We start from the raw sequence: 23,086 nt of genomic DNA on the forward strand, positions 1-23,086 counted from the left end.
GATGATTATGGCATTTTCCAACATTGCATTTCAAATGCTTATCTAGACACTCTTAAAGACTCCTTTCTTTCTGTTCAAAATAAAATGCAGCATTACATAGAAGGGGTGGTAGACTTCTTAAAGCCTATTACTTAAATTTGCAAGACTGACAAACAATATAGGACAATAAAAAAGGAGAAAAGAATGTCATTTTCGGATAAAAGGAGAACTAAAAATGCTAGTTTCAAGATCTGAACTAAAAAACTGATTATTAAACAACAAGTGTTGCCATGCTATACTAAAATATTACTTATTTTGTTTAGTAAACTTTTTAAAGCCTATTACTTAAATTTGCATGACTGACAAACAATATAGGATAATAAAAATGGGAAAAGAATGTTCATTGTCAGACAAAGGGAGAACTAAAAATGCTAGTTTCAAGATCTGAACTAAAAAACTGATTATCAAACAATACAAGTCTTGCCATGCTATACTAAAATATTACTTATTATATTTAAGGAACTCATGTAGACAAACTGGGACAAGACTGAATTGCCCAACATGGACTTGGCCCAGTTTTCAATTCAGAAAAGGTATCCTTATCATAACTGGGAACTCGGACACCATATTCTTGTCCAGACTCCAGACCTGATTTTAATCGCATCAGACAATATCGATTGGATGGGTCAGTCAAAATTTTGGCAACAATAGTAAATACACTAGAATCTAATTGCTGGAAGTACATATAATAAAAAGTTCCCCTCGCAAAATGGAACCATACAAACAACATACAATTTGATACCTATAAACAAACAATTAATTATAACTTTCAAAAGTTAGAATCAGTAAATATGTAAGATACCCCTGGCATCATTGATGGCTACAAAAACCCAAAAATGCAAGGATTCAGTTAAAGTGAACAGTTTGAATGTTTATAACTTTCTAGTACATCCACGTTAAAATATTAAGATCGAGAAGGAATTGAATCAAAAGTTTATACATCCATACACCAACTGCAAATATTTGAGTGACGAGTTACGGCGGCACACATAGCAAGAAAAGTGATGGCAAATTATAGGAAGATCACAATCAAAATGTCAAACTGAATTTATTTGGTGTCGAAATTGGAAAAAAGCATACTTTGCAAGAAAACTCAATTTCTCATTGTTTCAAAAAGAAATAAATTTATCATTGATTATCTTCATATTTTTTACAAGCTTCTTTGAACGACTCTAATATTTAGAAAGAAAGAATGACATGACTACTAAAGGGACCTGAAAAGAAGATACCAACCCCATACATTAGAAAAAAGAATCCCCAGACGAAAACAAAGGGGCAATGAGGGGGTTAAGGCTGTGACAATCATCTATATACAGTATCTAAAAACTGACAGAACATATAGCTGAAAACTCGAACAAAAGACAAGCTAGAGAATGGGAAAATGACATCCATGTTGAAATTATTTGATTCCTCCCTGCTCCGCATTTCGCAACTGAGAAGAATCCTTGTTCTTGTTGAGGGAAACCTTGCAACTAGACCCAGGTTTATGTGAAGTCCAATGATCTGGGACACTCAAAAAGTGCAAAGACATGAACTTCCTGAATCTTTTCTTGTACTCTTTTGGAGATATAACAGTTGGTGTCACATTCTTGGGGACGACAAGGGAAGCTTTCACCCATGTCTCAAGATGTTTGTCCCACGTATACTGTCTCAGATAGTCAATAATCCCACATACAAGTTCACGTCGCTCAGTATCCACTCCCACAAGTAAAGAATAGTCCATGACATTAATTGACTGTCATTATCAGAGAAAATCCAAACTTTCTGTTAAAAAAAATTACAAATCAAAACCAAATAACATCTGAAAAGAAGTGGTGAACAACTTACAGTGAGGAAAGATGTATCATTCCAAATTGCCCGTTGCAAGAGATGCTTAGTTTCCCCACTGACATACAATGGAGATATATTCATGTCGTCAACAAAATTCTGATCCAAAAGAACCTTTCCTGAGGCATCGACAGCTGAAGTGTGTCGAGAATGCAAAGTACCTTTAAGATCATAAAGGCGTGTTATGTTTCGACCAAAGGTAAGGTTCTCCATCACCATAAGATGATGCTTCAGCTCCTTCCCACTCTTAGATTGTCTAATGAGGACCTGTAATGGAATTCATTGCTTACTAAAAGAAAAGGTTGTAACCCATAACTCAGTCATGTAACCATCTAGCGTAGATATAAAAGAAAATTTACCTGATAAATACCTAGAACTTTGGCAAGGCAAGTCTGGCTCCCTGAACTGAAAGATTGATTCATGTACTTGAAATAATCCAGCGCAAATTTCAAAAACGAATCGAATTCAGTCTTTTTAATCTCCTTCACAATAAATCTATCATCCAGGGTCTTAGCAAAGAAAGATTTACTCTTCCCACCTTTAGCATCCCAGTTCTTACAACGGCTGAGAGAAGCAATATAATCAAGCTCGCATGGACAGCATCGTCTTCGAAGAGCACGGAATTGATTTGCATACAAGCAAACAACCGAATATTTACCCTTCCCAGGTAGTTTCCCAACCCCAACAGGGATTTCTGGATGAAGCCCCTCCGAAGATGACAAGGAATCCACAAAATTCAAATTCATCCCATCAGAACTAGAATTAAATGATTCTTCTGATGAAAAACTTCCACTGAAAACCCCTAAATCCAAAGAATTGGTTGAAGACCAAAATGGTGAAGTCACTGAGACCTCAGAAACTAGCCTGTGCGCATTATCAATTATTATACCCACCTCTCCTTTCTCCTTTTTTGTCTCCTCAGCTGAATCTTCAGCTGAACTATATCGATCATGCAACAACGCAAGACTGCAGGCAATTATGCTGGTAAGCTCACCCTCATAGACTGACACAAGATTATCATCAGTACCAAGTGGGATTTGGCAACTGAATCCTTCTTGGGTAATTAATTCGCGAACTGAGGATAAGCATTCTGGAGTGTAGTTATTGATGAACCCAAACTTCTGCGAGTTGCCTCTATGAATATCCTTCCGAAACGCCTTGCGAGTTTCTGAAAAAGGATTCCAGACCCAATGATCAGAATCTCCTAAGTATGAAAACCCTGAATTCTCAGACAGAGAACGGAACCCAGACTTTGCAGATATTCCACCCATCGTGACATTATGAACCATATTGGGAGCAGACTCACTGTGTCTCAATAGATCTGGTTTAACTGGAATAGTTTGATCCATCTGTAAATGGTTGGCAATGGGAGAATTTTTCTCTTCAGGATTATCACCAAATGAAGGAAGAGTAGAAGAGGAATAAAATGGTCCAGTGGAAGAGTCTTGACCTAGACAAGAGTTGTTGGACTTCTTGCTTGCTGCGGATGCATTTAAATCATCACTAGATGAACCTAAAGGGTTCAAACTCACATCAGCTGGTGTTCCATTACCTTCAATTTTAATAGACCTATTGACCGTATTGTTTTTTATCACACCAGAACTATAGACCAAACCTTCACCAAGTGGCTCAGAAATTGGGACTTCTGTAACTGGAATTTCATGTTCGTCAGTATAACTTTCCTCAAATTTAGTTTCCAGCTTGGTTTCCAGGATGCCACCACAGTTTATGGCACTACTGTAGTCAGAAATAGGTTGACACACTTTATTGTTGACCGGAGCAATACAAGCAGCAGCGGAATCATCTAAAACTTCAACACATGGAGAAGCATTATTTTCCATGACTTCACCAGAAATGTCATCCCTTTGCAACTTTTGTTGTTCATCGCATATTATTTTTTCACTTGTAAAAGCATTAACTACCTGAGAATCAGGTAATTTAAGAGAACGCAAACGTTGATCCCATACATATGACTCAAGCAGAAGTTCAGAGAGTAAGCAATTCAAGCTGAGAAGCTTATGCGCAGCCTGCCCTAGGTTGAGATCCTTATCAAGTGCCTTCTGAATGAGTCCCTGATTATTACCAAACAACAAGAGCAAAGGCAAGTATTATTTCCACATTTGATATGACTGAAAAGAAAGAGTTCAGGGCCTTGTGCATTTTGAACCACTCATGTGTAACAGTTACAGGTTAAAGTTCAAGATACCAACATGAGCATCAAGTGTAGCATCTGGGATCACCCTCATAAAATGCCCCACAACAAAGGTTCAAGTGATGAGAACTTAAAGTCAAATGGGTCCCAGCTAAAACGCTATATATGGGAAAAAAGAAGGCTCATTGATATGACTTTTAGATATCTTGTATTCATATGATCCTGCAATACTACTTCAGATGTTTATGAAAGAAAACTGATTCTTTTTTATACTTCCACTCAAACACATTATTGGGATCACCAGTTCCATGTAATTTTTTGGTACAATTAATCAATTAATTGGGATCCATGCTACATTAGTCATGATATCTTTATCAGGAAACACATGCAAAAATCATAACCCTATACCGTTCTACTGTCCTGAAGCCACAGACAAAAGATATTGCAGATATAGATACCACAAGAACCCAAAATCCCAATGATCGCCCAACAGACCACTTTCTATTGTCCCAACACACAAGTAAAGCTAAACTGTATTCAATTATGAAACAAAACAATTTTGTTAGAGAGAAGGATCCCTCAAAGAAAGATGAACACAAGAAAGAACAAAATCAAAAATACACACATAATAGAGAAGGGGAAAATACAACACACTTAGCACTGGAGAACCAAATAGGATAATTAATCCCAATGCTTTCAATAACCTTAAATAATTTTCAACCATTGAAAATAAGCCATCATGTTCAACCAAACAATTTCCCAAAATGATTGCCCTCGTCTGCTTCACCTAACAGTAAAATAACCACTGAAAATTTCCCATGATAATAATCTTAAAATATTTTACAATTATTATGCAATTCCACACACCCAAACAAGGAGTGAGTTCCTTCAAAAAATACTTCCCCTCAAATGGCCCTCCCCCATTGCATAGAGGAATACAAAACCAACCATCAAATCCAAATCAATCAATTCCTGGTTTAACTGCTTTTCCCTAGCCCTCTTTGTTCCTCCCTCTGTCAGCAGTGCACCGCTGGGAATCCTCTTTCTCAATGTTTTACGGTCTTTCCAAATGAAATAATAAGTTTTCACAATGTAAGAAACTTGCTTAAGATACCCGACAATCACATCGTTAACAGAAAGCATAAGTAGAGTCTCCTAATTTGGTACAAGCCACACAGATAAATTCCAGTTGCATTAATCTTCCCTTTCTCTGACATGCTTTTATCTCAGGAAGGTCAAAGAGGCGCCTATTAGTTGTCTGGTTCGTCTAGTAAGTCTTAGCAAAAATTTTAAATGAAAATTCACAATCTCAGTTAACTTTGAACATTTTATCTTTAGAGAATGTCAAAAAATAGAACGGAGAAGTCCATGGGATGTCTCAAATTAGTGTCAAACAGAATGTGTCAAAATTTGCAATAAAGATAGCAACTGACCTCAAAATCAGATTTTTCTTGCCTCAACATCTCTTCAACTTCAGAAAGGTCCTTGACTGAACCTCCAAGGTTCAGAGATGTGTTAGAAAGCGAGGAAGCAAATCCAGATTTTATCTTCTGTAACAAGTTTGTAATGTCCATAAACAGTGCTCCTCCTTTCCTAAGCACCTACAGGAAATTTAAGGAGGGGAAAAAAAATACTTTCAATAAGTTCACAAAAGAGAACATAAGAAAACAGGAGTTAGCAAAATAACAATACAATAAGATGCTGCACTTGTTAGCCAGTAACATACATCCTCAGCTACTTTCTCAAGCCATTCTTGTCCAATTGGATTGTTGAACTCCAGCATTTGTGGCGGCATAAATGCAGCATAAATATCAACAGGAGAGTATCTAAACATTGCAACCTTGGACCCCAAACTACACATTTCCAACAGACAACATGGTTACAAACAGTCAAAGCATAGGAGGTGATATTATTAAGAAACTACGCACATACCCGTAGAAGAACAAGGAGTCATTGTACAGGGAATGCCCACAGCTGGATAACCTAGTAGGAGCAGTGTCATTTGAAAAGCAGAGCTCCAGGAACTTCCCAAATGATAGCCTACGAGATGCAGTGGATATCACCACTCTTCGTGTAGGTTTTAGGATTCCATTCTTAGGTTTACATTTTAAACAGCGGGTCCACATCCAAAGCTTTCCTTCTGCCTCACCAGGCAAATGCAATTCCCTCGAAAGCTGTCTTACCCGCACTGTGAGCTTCCCATTATGGTGATCATAACAGAAAACATGAGCTTCTGGTGGTTCACCACATGTAGAGCACTGATTCCTCTGCAATGATACAACACTTCACATCAGTAACTATCTCAAGTGAATATGACAATGATGCAGAGTAACAGTTCACTGTAAGTTTTGAAAGCCATAGCTAACTGTGGTTGACATACCGGATTGAGTATGTTATCACGCAAGAATCGCCCAAGGGACATATCAGAACTCCTGTAGAAATTGATACGAGAAAGATGGCTTTGCTCACAAACAGTTCCTTTTAAAATATTCCTCCGAGACATCAAAAATAAAATGCCCTGGCCATCTAAAACAGTTATCGCACCACTCTGTTGCTTTTGTTCTTCATCATTTGAACCATTTTTGGTTTGAACCGAAGCGGCTTCATAGCAGGCTGACAACAACTCAGCTTTCTCAGCATCAGGTGGCTTCACTTCATTGGCACTTCCTTTCTCTTCCATCTGACAAAATTTTAGTTGTTCAGGAGATTTCACTACAGGCAAGATGGTTACATCCTGGCTATCTTGCTCCCTCCCCTTCAACCCGGGGATGTACAGGTAAGAAGTGGAGGAATCAAGAGGAATATCATCCCCAATAACTTTTTTCAGAGAAGCTGAGAGTGATGATACAAACTGCCCAGGAAGTATTTTTGGTGTGTATGGCTCATAAGATATCTCAGGATGATGTACATCACCATTATCAGATTTATCATGACTAGTCAAAACATTTTCACCAAAACCATTATTGGACACGATGATAGTAGGACTAGAGACAGATGAACTGTCATTGCCTCCCAAAACCAACTGCGAATTTGTAGGAACCCTTTCATCCACACTGTTTTCTCGGAATTCACGAACACGGGGACTATTAGTAATACAGGGCAGAGTGGTTTTGGCCTTGCAATCCTCAACCCCAACAATTTCTGGTTGATTTGTCAAGCATCCATTTGCCAGGCCATTATAATGGAATACAGAAAACATTGCCCTTTGATCCACATGGAAAGAAGTCTCTAAGATTAAATGATATGCAGCAAGAACTGCACACTGCACCACACATTTAATCTTCTTTAATTCATCACTAGGGGCTCCCTTAAGTAAAATCTGCCATATTAAATTACAAATGTAACTAAATTAGTCCAGAAGCAGTAAGTTGCTAACAGAAATAATATATGAGACTGCCCCAAGAAAAACATGAGAGGCATCTTTAACAGGAACTTGGTTGCAGTTGAACAGAATGTTTTCTCATTCGAACATGGGAATTTAAGGATGGTATATTATTTCAAAAGTGAAAATGATCTAAGAAAGATAGAAATTAAATTCTTTTAGTATCAGGTAAAAGGCTACTCAAGTTCCAGAAAAGCAAACCGGAAAAAGTGAAATCCAAATAAAGCAAGATAGGTTTACTTATACATGCATAGACAATGAAATGACAAAAAGAACAAACAGCTCAGTTCAAGTACATGAAATAATTTGCCAACATAGTGCAACTGCAATAAGGGGAGTAAAATATCATTCTTATATTTCAGATGCTTTGCCCAGACTACAGAAATAGGGATTCCAACAAGACAGGTTCAGTACACATTTTGCTAACCTGAAGATGCCCCAACACGCAAGCAGGTTTGGGCAGGGACTCCAACAAGACAGGATTTGGACGGGCCAGGTGATAATGTAGTGAAATCCCTCAGAGAAAAGAAAACAAAAAAGGGTTGGGGGGGGGGGGGAAGAGAGTAGAAAGATGGGAGACTCAGGGTCCACCGTAAATTACTCTTTTAGGGTAAATTGTAAAATTTGTACTGCGGCATACCCCAAACCCACCATAGATTAAAAAATCATAACTGGAATCAGACCCCAAAACACAATAAAGCCTTACAAAAACTTCACAATTGCCAAGCCCATGCAAAAGAAGGTTGCAGTGCACTATCTTGCGCAAAGAGAATGCAAACAATCTGCATCTCTTGGCAATTGGCATGGCCTAACTGTTGAGTCCATCTTGTCAAATCTTCATAATTCTCAATGTGAATTACACAATTCAACACAAACCCCATGGCCAAAGATTTCTCTTTAGTCTTTGGTTTCCTGCAAGCCACATAGGAAAGCCCTCTTGTATGGCCCTAATCAAGGTTTAAGATCTCGCCCTCACCCCCCATCTCACTGATCCAAAAAATAGAGATACGTGCATCCATTTCAATATTAACACACATTGGGAAGAGCCCTCACTAATACAGATGCACGTATCAACACATTTTATATCAAAAAAACAATATTATTTTGTTTGGCTCTGATGCAAATTTTTGTGGCACCCACATTTTCTTCTTCTTGTGTAATATTTTACATAAAATGACCATTTTTTATTTCCTGCATAAATATAACTGAAAAAATTTTAACCCCCATTACTCTATGTTGTGATCTTCATGTTTTTCATAGCACTTCTTATAAACTATACATCTAACCAAACAACCCACTGAAAATTTCCTATTATGCTTTCTTTTCAATTCATTATACTTCAGTTTACCAATGAAATTTTTATTTCAGAATTCAGATGACACCACATCACCTCAATTCACATCTAACAAAATAGAGCCCAAAAAATATAAAAAACATATAAAAAAGGACAAATATGAATGTATATTCATGCAGGAGCAGGACATTTCAACAGAAAGAATCAACATAATACACAAGTATCAGCATAACATACAGTAATAAATTATGACAAAGCAAGAATTTTTGGCCCAAATAAATTGCGTTCATTTAATGTATCCTAGAAAATTCCTTGTCTGGTATATAAAATCTTCAACCAAATGTTTACATTAGGATCCCCAAGATTCAAAACTTCATTTGAGATAAGAATGACCCAAGAATACATGAATCAATACTTGCATTGAAACAGTACTCACCGTGCAGCCCAAAGGCCTAGGACAGCCCTCTAGAAACATTAAAGTCTTCCTTGGCTTTTTCCCGCCTTCACCATAGCTATCATATTCCTCCACAAACTTCTCAAAATGGAAAGAGTCACATTGTTTCAGTTTTAGGTTCATCAAATTGTCAGTACAAGAGACAACCTGGGAACCAGTATAACGAGCAATTCTCTCCAAACGATGAAGCTTCATATCAAAAACCAATGTTATTCCTCTAGCAAGAAGATATTCTTGCACATCACGAGGAACAGATTTCTCCACTAAGACCACATTTGGATGACACATCTCTATCATCTCAACGAGATACTTGTGATTATCCGTCTCCTGTTAGCAATAAAATAGTTAGACCAAAACAAACAAAAAAAGGGGGGGGGGGGCATCCCCAAGCCTTGACAAGGATTTACACACAATCAGAATCCAAGATACCTGCCCCATTGAATTAAATGATGATAAACCACTTGAAGTCTGTCCAAGCATGCCCTGGATCAGCAACAGTCTAGGATTCTTATAACTGGTTGGCATGTGCTTATGTGCAGCATGCTTCTTAAAAACCAAGCCTTTAATCACTTGACTGCAGCAACAACGTATAATTCCAAAGGTTAGTCTTTCATCTTTTTTTTTTTTTTTTTGAGTGGAGGGGGTTGAAAGGGAGGTGAGGAGAAAATAACAAATTGACATTCAACAACAAGCATATTATCTAAGAAAGGTACATGAGATCGGTATTTTTTCTCTCATCTAACAGACATGTCACGTTCCATGAACATCTAAAAGTCTTCGCAGGAAACGTTGGATTACATTAGCTACCTTTGACTCCGAGAACCAGTTGCAATGCATTTCAGCTTCAGAAAACATTCAGGCTCCACTGCTTTTGCCTCAATGGCCTCAGGTTTCACAAGTGATGCAGCTTCCCAAGATAAAGAGGTAACTATGTCAACCCAACTTTCACCAGGATCCCCAGAAAGGGTAATTCCCTCGGATGTAATAAGTCGCTCGACAAAGTCCTTGAAATCCCTGTTCATCACCTCTATCAGAGCCTTCTTACGTTCCTCCTTGAATCTGAAGCTACCACTGCCTTCTTTACCAAAGCTACTTAGAGAACTTGGCTGACTCCATTTTGTGCCATAACACTCATCATCATCATCATCATCATCATTGTTAGCCACACTACCCTCCACATCATCCTCCAGATCTTCCGGTTCAGGGGGTTCCCAGATACGTGCATCTGTTTCAATATTAACAGACTGAGATAACTCAGTTCCTTCCATTGAGGTCATAAATGATTGGGAAGAGCCCTCACTAATAGCCTCTATTCTTTCTGTACCAGCATCAGCTCCAATAATTTGGATATCTTTTTTGGTTCCTTGGTCAAGGCAACATGTATTACTATTATTGTTTCTTCCCTCAAGGTTTTCCTCCATTGTTGTACTGGGTCCATCAATATCATTTGATGTAATTGGAAATCTCAAGTTCTCCACATTTTTGGTTAGCAACAAGTTGGGATTATCCTGGCTAGCACCAGCATCTCCTTCATCCCTATTCAAAAAGAAAATACAAAGTAAGACAACAAAATGTAAAGTAGGCAATTCAAGAATTAACACTAGAACCACCACTTGAACAACACATTGTCAAGGAAAAATGAAAATAGCAAACTACCTTCCATTCATATTTGTATCAACAGAAAGCTCACCTGAACAGATAGAATATGGAAGAAAAATGTTAGAAGTGCAATTATAAAACAAAACAATGCCACAATAAATAAGAAGAGAAATAGCAATTTACTGCAGCTAGAGGCCAAACTATCAGTTCTTGACATCGAAATTGTCGAACTGATTACTGGTATTTCATATGGACTCGACCCATTTGCTCTTGTAGAGTCTTTCACATTCTTCTCATTACGAAATTTATAATCATGGGAGGGTTTTCCATTGTCCTTCTCCAGTGAATTCACCTCCTCCTTTTCCATATCCTCCTCTCCACTATCCAAATTTGTTAATTCCTCGCCACTAACATGACACATTTTGTACATCCGAATCCAGCTGTGTTCACCAAATCAGTCTCACCCAATCAAGGTCCAGACTTGGCTCCTAATCAGCCCATCCAAAAATAAAAGTTAATAACAAACATAAAGAACTGCAATTCCTCTTTTTCAATTATCTAACCAGCCAGCAGGCCCAGAAACAGTAATGGAAAACCATTCAATCAACTTCTGAAATGAAAACAAAAACAAAAAATTCAGACAATTAACTTCTAAAAATAAAAACTAAAGTAAACTGGTGCAACATACACAAAAATCTAGTTTCCTATTGTATATAAATTATGACCCACGACAGGAGGTACGGGGAAAAAACATGACAAGGATTTGTAATCATTTCCAGACTCAAAATCAAAACCAGATGCCCACGAGTAATGGAAAAAATTAAGAAGCGGGAAGGAATCCAAAACAAATCACAACTGGCTGAGGAAACATCCCAATAAAAAAATTATTCTCCGAAATTCAAATTTAAAACAAAAACGAATGATAACTGGCCAAGGAGACATACAAATAAAATATAAAAAAAAAAAATTCTCTCAAATTCAAATTTAAAACTCAAAAACTGCAGGATAAACAGTGAAAGAATACATTTAAAGCGTTACTGTTCTCCGAATTCAAATTCAAAACTGTAAACAAGAAACATAAAACCCAAAAGAATGGTAAATCAAAATTTACCTCTCAGATTCAAATTCAAAACTTTGAAAACATACTACAAAACCAGACACTACAATTGTTCAGATTTATAAGCCGCTGACTAAGAAAAGGGTAATAGCCCTCCACCACTCTCAAATTCCAATCTCAAAGGTCAAATCAAGAGAGATGCATAAAAGTTCAGAAATTACTCATTCCAATATCTAGTTTAGAATACTACCATATCTTGATTCCTGAGGAAAAAATCTTAAAATTTAATAACCGATGCTTATATCCATCTGAACAGAATAATCCAAAATCCAAGCCCAGTCAAATATTTGGTTCAGAATTTAAATCACATCGGATTTCCTACGAAAAACTTAAAACTCAATATTCATAAATCTATAAAAGATTGAAATAAGTACTCACCAAACAAACCATCGGCACCCAAAAAGTTGAAACAAAACCGTTTTTCTAAGTTTTTTCCGAAGCATAAAATCATAAGAAATGACTGTCCCAACTCCTCACATCCAACTCTCCACCCAACCCACAGAAAGTCCCATCATATATAAATCTAAAAGCCCACAAAATCCACAAGATTCCGTATCAAACTATGGAAAAGCTTCACCAAAATGGGATAAAACCTTCCATATAGAACCTTAGTTCCCATACATAAACCCCATAAACCCAAAACCCATAACAAGATCAATTCTCAAGACTCCATAGAATGTAACACAAGAAACCCAGAACAATATCTACTTAAAAAAAAGGGGAAAATTTTTTAAAATGGAAGGAAAGAGAGAGCATTTACCGACACTTGAAGCTTGCTAAAGATAAACCCAATCCTCAGTTCTCAGAAATCCCTATAGTCTTCACTGATACAACCAACCTACGAGTTCTTCTCCAGAAACGAAGGAAGCCAAAATTCGTCGCCGTGTGTACAAGGAATCACTGAGACAAAATCACGAGCTTTGGAGAGAATGAAAGAAAGAGAAAGAATGAAAGGAGAAAAAAAAAAAAGAAAAGAAGAACTAAGACCGAAGGCCAAGAAATAAAGTGAGAGAGATAGATAGAGAGAGAAAATAGAAAAGAAAAATGAAGTGGGCTCCACTGAGTGGATCCCACTAGCATTTACAATTCATTACCCAACACTTACGTATGTGCATGAACAGTCTTCATTCATTGGCTGCCATCCATGATGGAAGTTTATGGGTTATCTACGCGTATCATGTCATACGGTGTGTACCGTACACGATACGCGTATATGTATTAAGTGTATTCCGTAGATCTTAGAAAGTAAGATGTTGGTATTATACAGCATAGCGTATACAGGTGGGCAAAATGCAAGCGGTGTAATCTGGAGCGTTGAGATGAAGGGGGAGATCTCGAAGCAATTGTCAATGTCGTATTCAGGAAGGATTGGGAGGTTTTCAAAATGTTTGAAATTTTAAAATTCTGTCTTTGTCGGTTTTCTCGAAAATGACTGAGTCGTGCGGGGCGGGTAACGTTTTGGGTTCTAGAAATGGGCCTATGGGCCTTGGTGATCGTAGGAGTGACGTCATAAATTAAGAATTATAATGGTGGCTGTAGACCCAGTTTAAGATATTTGGAAAAGCCATTTTTTAATAAATGAAAAAAAAAAAAAAGTATGATGGGATGGGATGCCTTTTTTTTTTTTTTCGGTGAAGTATGGGGTTCCCTTTTTTTTTTTTTTGTCAGGTAAGGATGGATTCCCTATTTCGTATCCATGACATTCTTCTTATTTTATCTTACCAAAAATAAAAATAAAAATAAAAAACATTCATAGTTCTTAATTCTTAAACATATATATATATATATATATGTGGCTTCTAAAATTGTTTTTGTGAATAGATTTTGATGATTTGAATAATCTCAAAAATGGATGAGACACAAATTTGGTAGATATATTATTCACATCATCATACTCGTTCCATAGTTAAATATTCAATTGTTTAACGTGTATATCAAGGTTTTATGATTAATATCAATCAAGACTTGACAACTTTACCATTTTTTTTTTTAATTATCCTTATTATGAATAGGATCAATCATCAATGTCAGACAATACCAGTTGAATCTAGGTAATCTTGATTCATAGGATCTAATTTTTAAAACCATATTCTATATTGATTAGTTCAAAGGGTTAAAAAAAAATTAAAGAATGAGACTCCAACCAAAGCACAACTCCAAAAGAGTTCCAACACAGATTTTTGACCATGTGGCAATGGCATATGCCATATGTGACCTAAATTAAGTGAACATATTATCCATTTTTTTTTTAAGTGAACATATTACCCATCATCATCAAATAATTAACTTATTTTCTTTTTTCTATGTTCTAAAAGTTCACGAGTAATCTTATTCATGTGTATTCATTTTAACTTTTAATTTGGTAATAAATGCAAATATCAAAGAGTAAGGAAGAAAGTATTGTATATATTGATTTATCTTATTTACAGATGTATATGTTAAGGTAAGCTCACAAATGTGACGTGATTTATCTGTCATTATGATCAACCCTATGGCCAGAGTGGTCACCAAACTCCATTTGTTTAGAATAGAGTTTGGGGTGGGAATGTCTGACTACTAGGTTCCACATGTTGGTGGAGTTAAAGGTAATGAAAGTAAAATTAGAGGAAAGTTGAACTTTTTCACCCCAACCTTGTTTGGTTAACACATAGGAGTGGGAAAGAAAGAACAGAGGAAAGAGAGTCATTAATTGTAATGAATTCCCACCCCACAAAGTCCCACTAATTTGGTAGGACTTTGGAAGGGGATTGGATGAAAGTTATATTAACAAACAAGAAAGCTCATCTTTTAATGTTGTCTAGAGTATTTCCCACCTCATTATATCCAAACAGATGACTTTATGATGTTTTTGAGAAAATAAGTATAACTCTCCCACTCCTTAAATCTGACCTCATCAAAACCCCCTAAACAAATGAGTGGTTTGTATGAAGTTACTTCAATTGGAATGTAATTCCAATTTTTTTTGTAAGGAATTCCATTTACTAAAATCTTTATCTTATAGGACCGTTCTTTTCATAGGCAGTTTGATGAGGTGGGATTTAAGTGGTGGGATAGTTGTATGAACTATTCCATCTCAATAGAATTTGGATTGTTTACTAACATCTAACCGAACTACTACACATCAAAACCCTATTATCTTTTTCTTTTTTTTTTTTTTTTTTTTGGGGGGGGGGGGGTTGTGGGGAGGGGTTGAAATCAAAGCCCTGCTATCATCCAACCATCGTTGCAAACACCTAGCCGCATCCAATGTCTTGCTTGCACATTGTCGCAAACACCACTACCATTGTCACACCTCCAATCCTCTCTAATCTGCACCATCCACCGCCACTACCGTTGGGTGAGACCTTGTAGATCTACATGCAATCCCCAATCTTCTCCATTCCCAGTCGTTGGATGAGACCTTGCGGATCCAATGAAGTTAGTGACGGAACCCCGATAGAACACTGCTTGTAATGCCCCGGCCCCATTAACCTCGCACAATATCATCCTTTTTGGCCCATGGGCCTCAAGGCTTTAAAATGCGTTGTACTATGTTAAGGAGGCTAGAGGTTATTAATTAGTCCAATATTCTCTCCCTATGCGATGTGGAATTAAAGTTTGTACACCTTCACTGATCTCTCAAACCCCCTAGTACTTACCATATTCTTGATGGGGATACCTCATCGATCTTCCAAGCGGGTCTAGTACTTGTTGTATTCTTGAGTGTCAGTCACAACTTCTTCCCTTTCAGCACAGTGTCCCCGTTGTGGTCCCACAAACTGTCAAGGTTCGCTCTTATACTAATTGTAACGCACATGCCCCATTAACCTTACACAATACTGTCATCTTTGGCCTATGGGCCTCAAGGCTTTAAAACTTGTTGTGCCATGTTAATGAGGCTAGAAGTTATTAACTAGCCCAGTATTCTTTCTCTAAGTGATGTAGGACTAAAGTTTGCATACCCTCACCAATCTTCCAAACCCCCTGGTACTTGCCCTATTCTTGGTGGGGACACATCATCGATCTCCTAAGCGGGACCGGTACTTGTTGTATTCTTGAATGTCACACTACTGACATTGTCGCAGCTCCAATCCTCCCTCATCTGTACCATCCACCTATGTTACCACTGTCATTGGTCGAGACCTTGTAGATCCATTGAAGTTGGTGACGATACCCTGATAGAATACCACTGCCATTGTCGCACCTCTGATCCTCCCTAATCTGCACCATCCACCCTATCTACCACTGCCAATGGTCAAGACCTTGTAGATCTATTGAAGTCAGTGATGGTACCCCGATAGAACACACTAACCAAACGTAATAAGGTGGAACGTTACAATGGTTTTACCCCACTTTTCCATTATTGTCTTTTACCCCACTACACTATGGGATCCACATGTCAAGTTATCCCATCCCCAAGTCCCTTCTAAACAAATGGGGCCATAAAGTCCAAGAAATAAACTCAACATGTAGTATGAAAAAATTAGAGAATATAACCCATATAGGTGGATAGATAGGGGAAAGTTTGGATTGATCATGGTTCAAATTTTAGTCCATGAATCGCTCATTTCAACCTTCTCTACATGCATATAGTGGCACACACCTTTTCAATAGTCTTGGATTTTGACTTTATTTTACCACTTGAGTATTCATTTTCATCTAGAACTTGACATGTGATTTGGGATGATGACCAAACTTATACAAAATTTAGGCCCCATTTATGAAGCAATGTGGCAGATGTTGTGGGCCGTATAGATAAGCACCTCTCTATATGCACTAAAGAAATACAATCTAGGGACAAAGTATTATGTTTAAGACCCACCCCCTAGCCTATGTCACAAGGCGGTGCATAATGACCATCATGCAACTGCTTTCGGATAAAAAACACTTGCCCAATCTTTTAATTGTTCTATCATATCGCATTCTTATAGGATACATCTCTTTTTTTTTGGGTTACAATTATAGATGTAATAACTAATAAGACAACTACATGCATGTCGTAAGAGTCCATATTGAAATGCTTCAACATAATTCGACCTCTTTGAAGTTTGAACCACGTGAAGGACATCTTTGGTCAAATTGACTATTGGATAAGAGAAAATCCAAAAGATCTCTAAGTTAACATTTATAGCATCAATACATTGCGATATATACGTGTTTTGACTCCTGATTGCTAACTTGAGACCGGGGAAAATTAAGACAACTAAGGAAGACTTGGCAAAGTCCATGGGAGAAATATTTGCTTCTTTTTTTGGTGAAAATTTTTACTCTTTTCAATTAAATGAAAGGAAAATATTCTTTCTCCTCTTGTGCAAAAGATTTTTTAGACATGCATCAAAATTAAGATATATATTATTTTTTAAACAGAGAAGATTAGACACGTCACTAGCTTTCATGGACCTAGAGGCTCAACCAATAAACGAGCAAAATTGCAAGGGGAATGATGATATTTCTAAAAGAGAGAGTGAGAGAGAGAGAGGTTAGGACCCATTGGTGTGTCCAAAGATGGCACTTGGGAGGAAGGGAAGCACAAATAGATGATGGCTAGGCAAGGACCTATTGGTGTGCCCAAAGATGGCACTTGGAAGGAAGGAAAGCACAAATTGATGATGGCTAGGCATATCCAACTATTAAATGGGTCCTACATCGTCCTAAATCAATATCCAGTAAGATCGAATAATTTTCCATTCTAAAAAATGTAAGGTTGCGTTTTATTGCTGCTTGGAATGAGGCAGGTCAACTCAATTTGAAATATTTTGAGGGGATGATGCCTTGTGGTGAACCCACTTTGTTTCTATTTTTATAATTAAAAAATAAATTGAGATGATGTCATTGGCATGCCCTAAACAAATTGATTTCGTTTTCTATTTTTTATTTGAATTCTGCTCATGACGTAGGAACATTATCGGAATCGGATAAGATGTCATCATCGAGTTGAGGTAAAGAAATGGTTTGAATATTTTTTAAATGGTTTTATAAAATTTTGAATATTGAAAATTCTCATAAAAAAAAAAAAAAAAAAAAAAAACTAACCATTGCAAATTTTTTATGAGGAATAAATTCAGTATGACAGAGCTCTAGATGAGATTCACACGCAGTTTTCTATTTTTTATTTATCCTACGCATTTGTCCTTAGAGGACCTAGGATGAATCTCTGATCATATAGCCTATTCTTCGATCAATTTCATATTATAAAAGAAAAAAATTAGATTTTTTTAAGAAAAAATTCGAAACCAATTTATTAGATGAAATCAAGGAAGGAGAATCTCCTTCCTAGAAGAAAAAACAAAAAAAAACAAAAAAAACAAAATTTACTAGAAAAATAGATGGTTGGAGCCACTAAAAACAAGATGAACCAAAAAAGGAAGCTCCCTTATGTAGGAATGGGCCTTTCTATTAGAGGCACAAGGGATGAAACAAAAATCTAAACACAAGAAAGAAATGGATGATAAAATATTGGGAGAATTACATGATTACCTACTTTTGGGTTTCCCTTTACAAAATTACCCACAAAAAGTTTTGGTCAACAAAAATATCCAAAATTAGGTTTGGGTTTACAAAACTACCCAAAACAGTGATTCTCCTTCCTCTGCCTAATTGTTTTATCATTTTTACCCCTGACCAAGGTTGTAGCAGGGGGCCGGCCTGACGGAGGCCGAGGTGGCAGCCCGGCCTGACGGAGGCCGAGGTGAAGCACGGCCTGATGGAGGCCTAGGTTCAGCACGGCTTTACGAAGGCAGAGGTGGAGCGTGGCCTGATGGAGGCCGAGGTGGCAGCACGGCCTGATGGAGGCCTAGGTTCAGCACGGCTTTACGAAGGCAGAGGTGGAGCGCGGCCTGATGGAGGCCGAGGTGACAGCACTGCCTGATGGAGGCCGAGGTGGTGCACGGCCTGATGGAGGCCTAGGTTCAGCACGGCTTTACGGAAGTAGAGGTGGAGCGCGGGCTACCACCTCGGCCTCCATCAGGCCGCGCTATCACCTCGGCTTCCATCAGGCCGGGCTGCCACCTCGGCCTCCATCAGGCCGTGCTACAACCTTGGCCAGGAGTAAAAATGACAAAACAAATAGGCAGACGAAGGAGAATCACTGTTTTGGGTAGTTTTGTAAACCCAAACCTAATTTTGGATATTTTTGTTGACCAAAATTTTTTGTGGGTAATTTTGTAAAGGGAAATCCAAAAGTGGGTAATCATGTACTTTTCCCTAAAATATTCAAGTTGTGGGAAGCAATGAAGAATATCTTTGTAATCCTATGCCAATGGAACAAAGACCTTGAAGCAACAAACACAAACCTAAGAGAGTGAAAAATGTATAGTCTTTCAAGTGGTTGTAAGGAGGTAAAGTCTTCAAGTGAGCGAAGTCTTCCAAGGGTGGAAGAGAAGTCCTATAAAATGAGAAAGGTGCTACTATGATGGGTAATGATGATCCAACTAAGAAGCTGAGATGCAAGGATCAAAGTGAGACTCAAAAGGATTATAACATTGGTACAACATGTGCACAAGGAATAAAGTTGAAATGGAAAAGGCAGAAAAATAAGAGTTGAGTCTTCCAAAAGAATGGAAGAGGTGAAGAATTACAAGTAGTTGGAAGAAAGTGAAGTCTTTATAAAGAGGTGGAATCTTTAAGTGGGTAAACTCTCCAAAAGAGTAGAGTCTTCTAAGGATGAAAAATGAGTCTTATAAAAAGAGAGAGGTGGTGAGTAATGATTATCCAAATGAGAAGTTGAGATGTAAGGATGCAAGTGAGAGTCCAAGGGATACAACTCCAAGGGATACAATGGGGTGCAATGATTGTAGAAGGAATAATCGAGGAGCCGATGTAGAGAGAAGGGTGTACCAGTGGCTTGGGTTTGGGGTACCAAATTGCAAAGGTTGTACTATTCCTATTCTTTTGATTCTTAGTGAAAATTGAATCTCACTATGTGAAAGTAAGCAATTTTGTTGGACCATGTAAATCTCTTACCTCTTACGTATGTGCTTGTTTTTTCTGTTATTCCTGTTGTTCTACATACATTTTAATGTGTAGAAGAGAATTTTATGGGCATATATAAAACCATTGGATTTCAGCCCACAAAACAATTGTGCTAGTATAGGTCATATGGAAAACTGCATGAAAGAGTTTTGATTGCTACCCTTAAAACAATTGAGACAATGAAATGTAAGTGCTTGAGGAGCCTTGGTAGTGGATGTATGGGTTTGTCTGAACCACTTTAAAATATCTTGTGGTCTTTCTTGATTGGGTGAGATTTTCTTTCTTAAAGAAGTTGAATTGTTCAATTATTTCAACTTAAAATTTTAATAGTTTTTGAGAGATTAGATTGAGTAGTTTCTAATTTGTTTCCTTTGTCACGGTAGAAACAAAAAATCATAACCTAAAACATTCATAAAGTCAACAATGACAAAACGTCAGATTTGGGTGGTGGAAGCAATGGATAAATAATGACATTTTGAGAGAAAAAAAAATGAAAAGCTAATGAGGAACAAGGACTACTTTTTTTTTTTAATCGAATCTCCCTCCCTTTATATTCAAAGTTTAGTATGATGGAGGTACCTGTTCATCGTTAAAAAAGAAAAATAAAGGAAGAATTAACTGTAATATTGCAAAAGTGCAAAGTTGGTGGTTAGTACAGTTGGAAGTAATTTTAGGGCAACAGATAATTGACTGATCACTGTGGTCTTACACAAGCGTGGATTAGTGTTTATTCATAAACATTAATATGAATAGAATTTTTTAACTTAAAGGGGGTGAGACAATAATTTTATGCACTTCTATGTCTAGGTGCAAGGACTATAGTTCGAAGGCAATTTCAAGAGTCTAATTGGTTGGTAGTTAACAAATTCTACAAACGGATTGAATTGATCCCAAGTCGAGATCTATTCAGTACCAATCCATTGGTATGATCTAAGGGTAAAAGGGTTAAAAATAAAGGGATAAATACATTCAATCTAATCTGAATCCCAGACTATCCAATATCAATCTTAGATCAATATCAATTGAGACTGATCCCAAGTTTTAAAACCTTATCCATACAGATACATATAAGAAGACTATATATCTCATCTGATGAGACAGACACGAATCTAACTATATAATCTTCTAAACTTAGAGACATCTTTGTTAAGAAGAAAACAAGGCTAGCTTTGATGTGCCATATAGATAAAGTAAGCCAAGGACAGCGTGTTAGAAGGGATATTCTAATATGTCTGCAAGTAATGTAAGATGTGATGTAGTTATGAGGGTGACACCCGAAACTGACTCTACATAATATAAGACTCAAAAATGGGACATATAGTTGTCAAAGACAAGTAAGTTATTTATTATGTAAAAGATAAGTTAGTTAATGACAGAAACCCAAGGGGGTAGCGCAGTTGCTAGGCAACGAACTTGATACGAGCCGTAAACTCAGTCGTTCTGAGTTCGATTTTCACTATGCACACCTTGGGCCACTCACACGGGGGTGTTTAATGCTCTTCACTGCTTTCGGTGGAAGTTGAATGGTTCTCATTCAACCCCGGTATGACCCGATCCATGCGGTTGTAGGATCAGTATGGGCCCACGGAACTAGTCCGTTGTTAGCAAAAAAAAAAAAAAGTTAATGACAAGTGCAATTAGGAACTAATTATAGACTAAAAGATGTATGCTTAGTTATAACATATAAGAATGTTTCATTAAGAACCTAATACATATTTGTTCTGTTGGATATTAGCTAGGTTCATTAATTAAGAACATATATTCTATCAGAAAAAAATAAATAAATAAATAAATAACTTATATGTATTTATTTCCTACAGTGAGAAAAATAACCATATCGACAAAAAAAGGACTAAAGTCGACAAATCGGACTTTTAGCTCATGTTTCTCAAATCGGTGCTAAATCCTTGGTCAAAGGATTTGAAAGATTATCAATATAGTGCCTACTTTAAATATGGTGACTAAAGATAACCATACCCACACAAAAATGGACTAAAGTTGACAAATCGGAGTTGTAGCTGATGTTTCTCAAATCTGTGCTAAATCCTTAGTCAAAGGATTTGAAAGATTATCAATACAGAGCCAACTTTAAATTTGGTGACTAAAGATATCCATATCCACACAAAAATGGACTAAAGTAGGAGTTTTAGCTCATGTTTCTCAAATTGGTGCTAAATCCCTAGTCAAAGTATTTGAAAGATTATCAATATAGTGCCAACTTCAACAATGGTTACATCGCCATGATGAATTATTTCCGTTTATGTTTCACATGTTTGTTCCTCTTATACGTTTTTAGGTCTTTAGCTCATGCAATAACTCTCTTATTATCATAATACAAGGCTACATGGTTCTTTTTTTAATTTTTAATTTTTTGGTACGAAGGGAGACTATTCATTAGAAAAAAGGGGACTCGTGGGCCGGGAATTATAGAGATCCAATAACCACAGAGTGGAAATAGGCCAAGTTGTCCTAGACAGCGAGGACTTGGCTTTCCTTGCCAGAGAATCATTGACTAGGTTGGCTTCTCTAGAAATTGAAACAAAATCACATGCACTAAACTTTGAAGAAAGCAATAAAATATCCTCTATAAGACCATCCAATAGCATAGGGCGAGGTTTCGCGGGGTCGGTGATGAAATCAATCAGAGCAGCTCAGTCCGATTCAGCAATAATATGAAAGAAACCCCATCAGAGACCTTCACTAAGACCCCATCCCTGATCGGCAGATTCAGGAATGCCTTCACACCGGGATCATTTCTACATGGTTCTTTGCTAACTTAGGTATAACCTCTTGTTTAATGAAGAACTTTCACAGCCAAACTCCTTTAATTGGATTTTTTTTCTTAGGTAAAACAATTAAAATCATTTTTATACAATTCCCAAAAAAAAAAAATCTACATGATTTTTGCAAGATATGATATCCTTTGAATTTGAAAGAAGTCAAATTTAACATATTCCATCATATATTAACATCAATAATTGGCACCATAGATTTTCTATTTGTATCTCTATGGATTTTAATTTTTTTCCAAAATAATTTGAGTAGATGTTTTTTTTAAAATACATATTTAATTTGACATGTAATGAATTCTAATAAAGCTAAAAGTTAACCAGAGTAAAGGGTGATGTGAACATTTGTCCACAAAGTTTAATCTCTAATTGAATTGCCATTGATAAATATGACTACCATCGTAGGAAATTTAGGGGTGTCAATTGATCGGGCTGGGTCAGTCTCGGTCGGGCCTAATTGAGTTTGACGGTATGAAATCCTTG

The 23,086-nt window shown here is 37.0% G+C and overlaps 1 protein-coding gene across 2 annotated transcripts; it reads right to left on the minus strand.

Annotated features, from left to right (window-relative positions):
* Positions 1-1,143: 1,143 nt before the first annotated feature.
* LOC122083747 (putative 1-phosphatidylinositol-3-phosphate 5-kinase FAB1D) lies at positions 1,144-12,843 on the minus strand. Of its 2 annotated transcripts, XM_042651639.1 has the most exons (14): positions 12,625-12,843; positions 10,931-11,235; positions 10,805-10,838; positions 9,956-10,684; positions 9,578-9,722; positions 9,131-9,475; positions 6,399-7,337; positions 5,951-6,285; positions 5,745-5,871; positions 5,452-5,619; positions 2,226-3,938; positions 2,028-2,133; positions 1,867-1,924; positions 1,546-1,774 (listed from the first exon to the last, which is right to left on the minus strand). In XM_042651639.1, the coding sequence occupies exons 2-14, from the start codon at positions 11,175-11,177 to the stop codon at positions 1,690-1,692; spliced, it is 5,031 nt and encodes a 1,676-aa protein (XP_042507573.1). In that variant the 5' UTR covers positions 11,178-11,235; positions 12,625-12,843; the 3' UTR covers positions 1,546-1,689. The 2 variants fall into 2 exon arrangements, with proteins under 2 accessions (XP_042507572.1, XP_042507573.1); XM_042651638.1 differs by having other exon boundaries at positions 1,144-1,774; positions 1,867-2,133.
* Between the last annotated feature and the right edge of the window lie 10,243 nt (positions 12,844-23,086).

This window comes from Macadamia integrifolia, chromosome 7 (genome assembly GCF_013358625.1).
Source record: "Macadamia integrifolia cultivar HAES 741 chromosome 7, SCU_Mint_v3, whole genome shotgun sequence".
Taxonomy (NCBI): Eukaryota; Viridiplantae; Streptophyta; class Magnoliopsida; order Proteales; family Proteaceae; genus Macadamia; species Macadamia integrifolia.

Excerpts from the sequence above, each read along its gene's own strand:
- LOC122083747 (XM_042651638.1), bottom strand. The coding sequence starts at position 11,177 with ATGTACAAAATGTGTCATGTTAGTGGCGAGGAATTAACAAATTTGGAT. Across the intron at positions 5,872-5,950 it reads GACTCCTTGTTCTTCTACGG|TTTGGGGTCCAAGGTTGCAA; the intron begins GTATGTGCGTAG and ends GGAAATGTGTAG. Across the intron at positions 1,775-1,866 it reads ATGATACATCTTTCCTCACT|TCAATTAATGTCATGGACTA; the intron begins GTAAGTTGTTCA and ends TGATAATGACAG.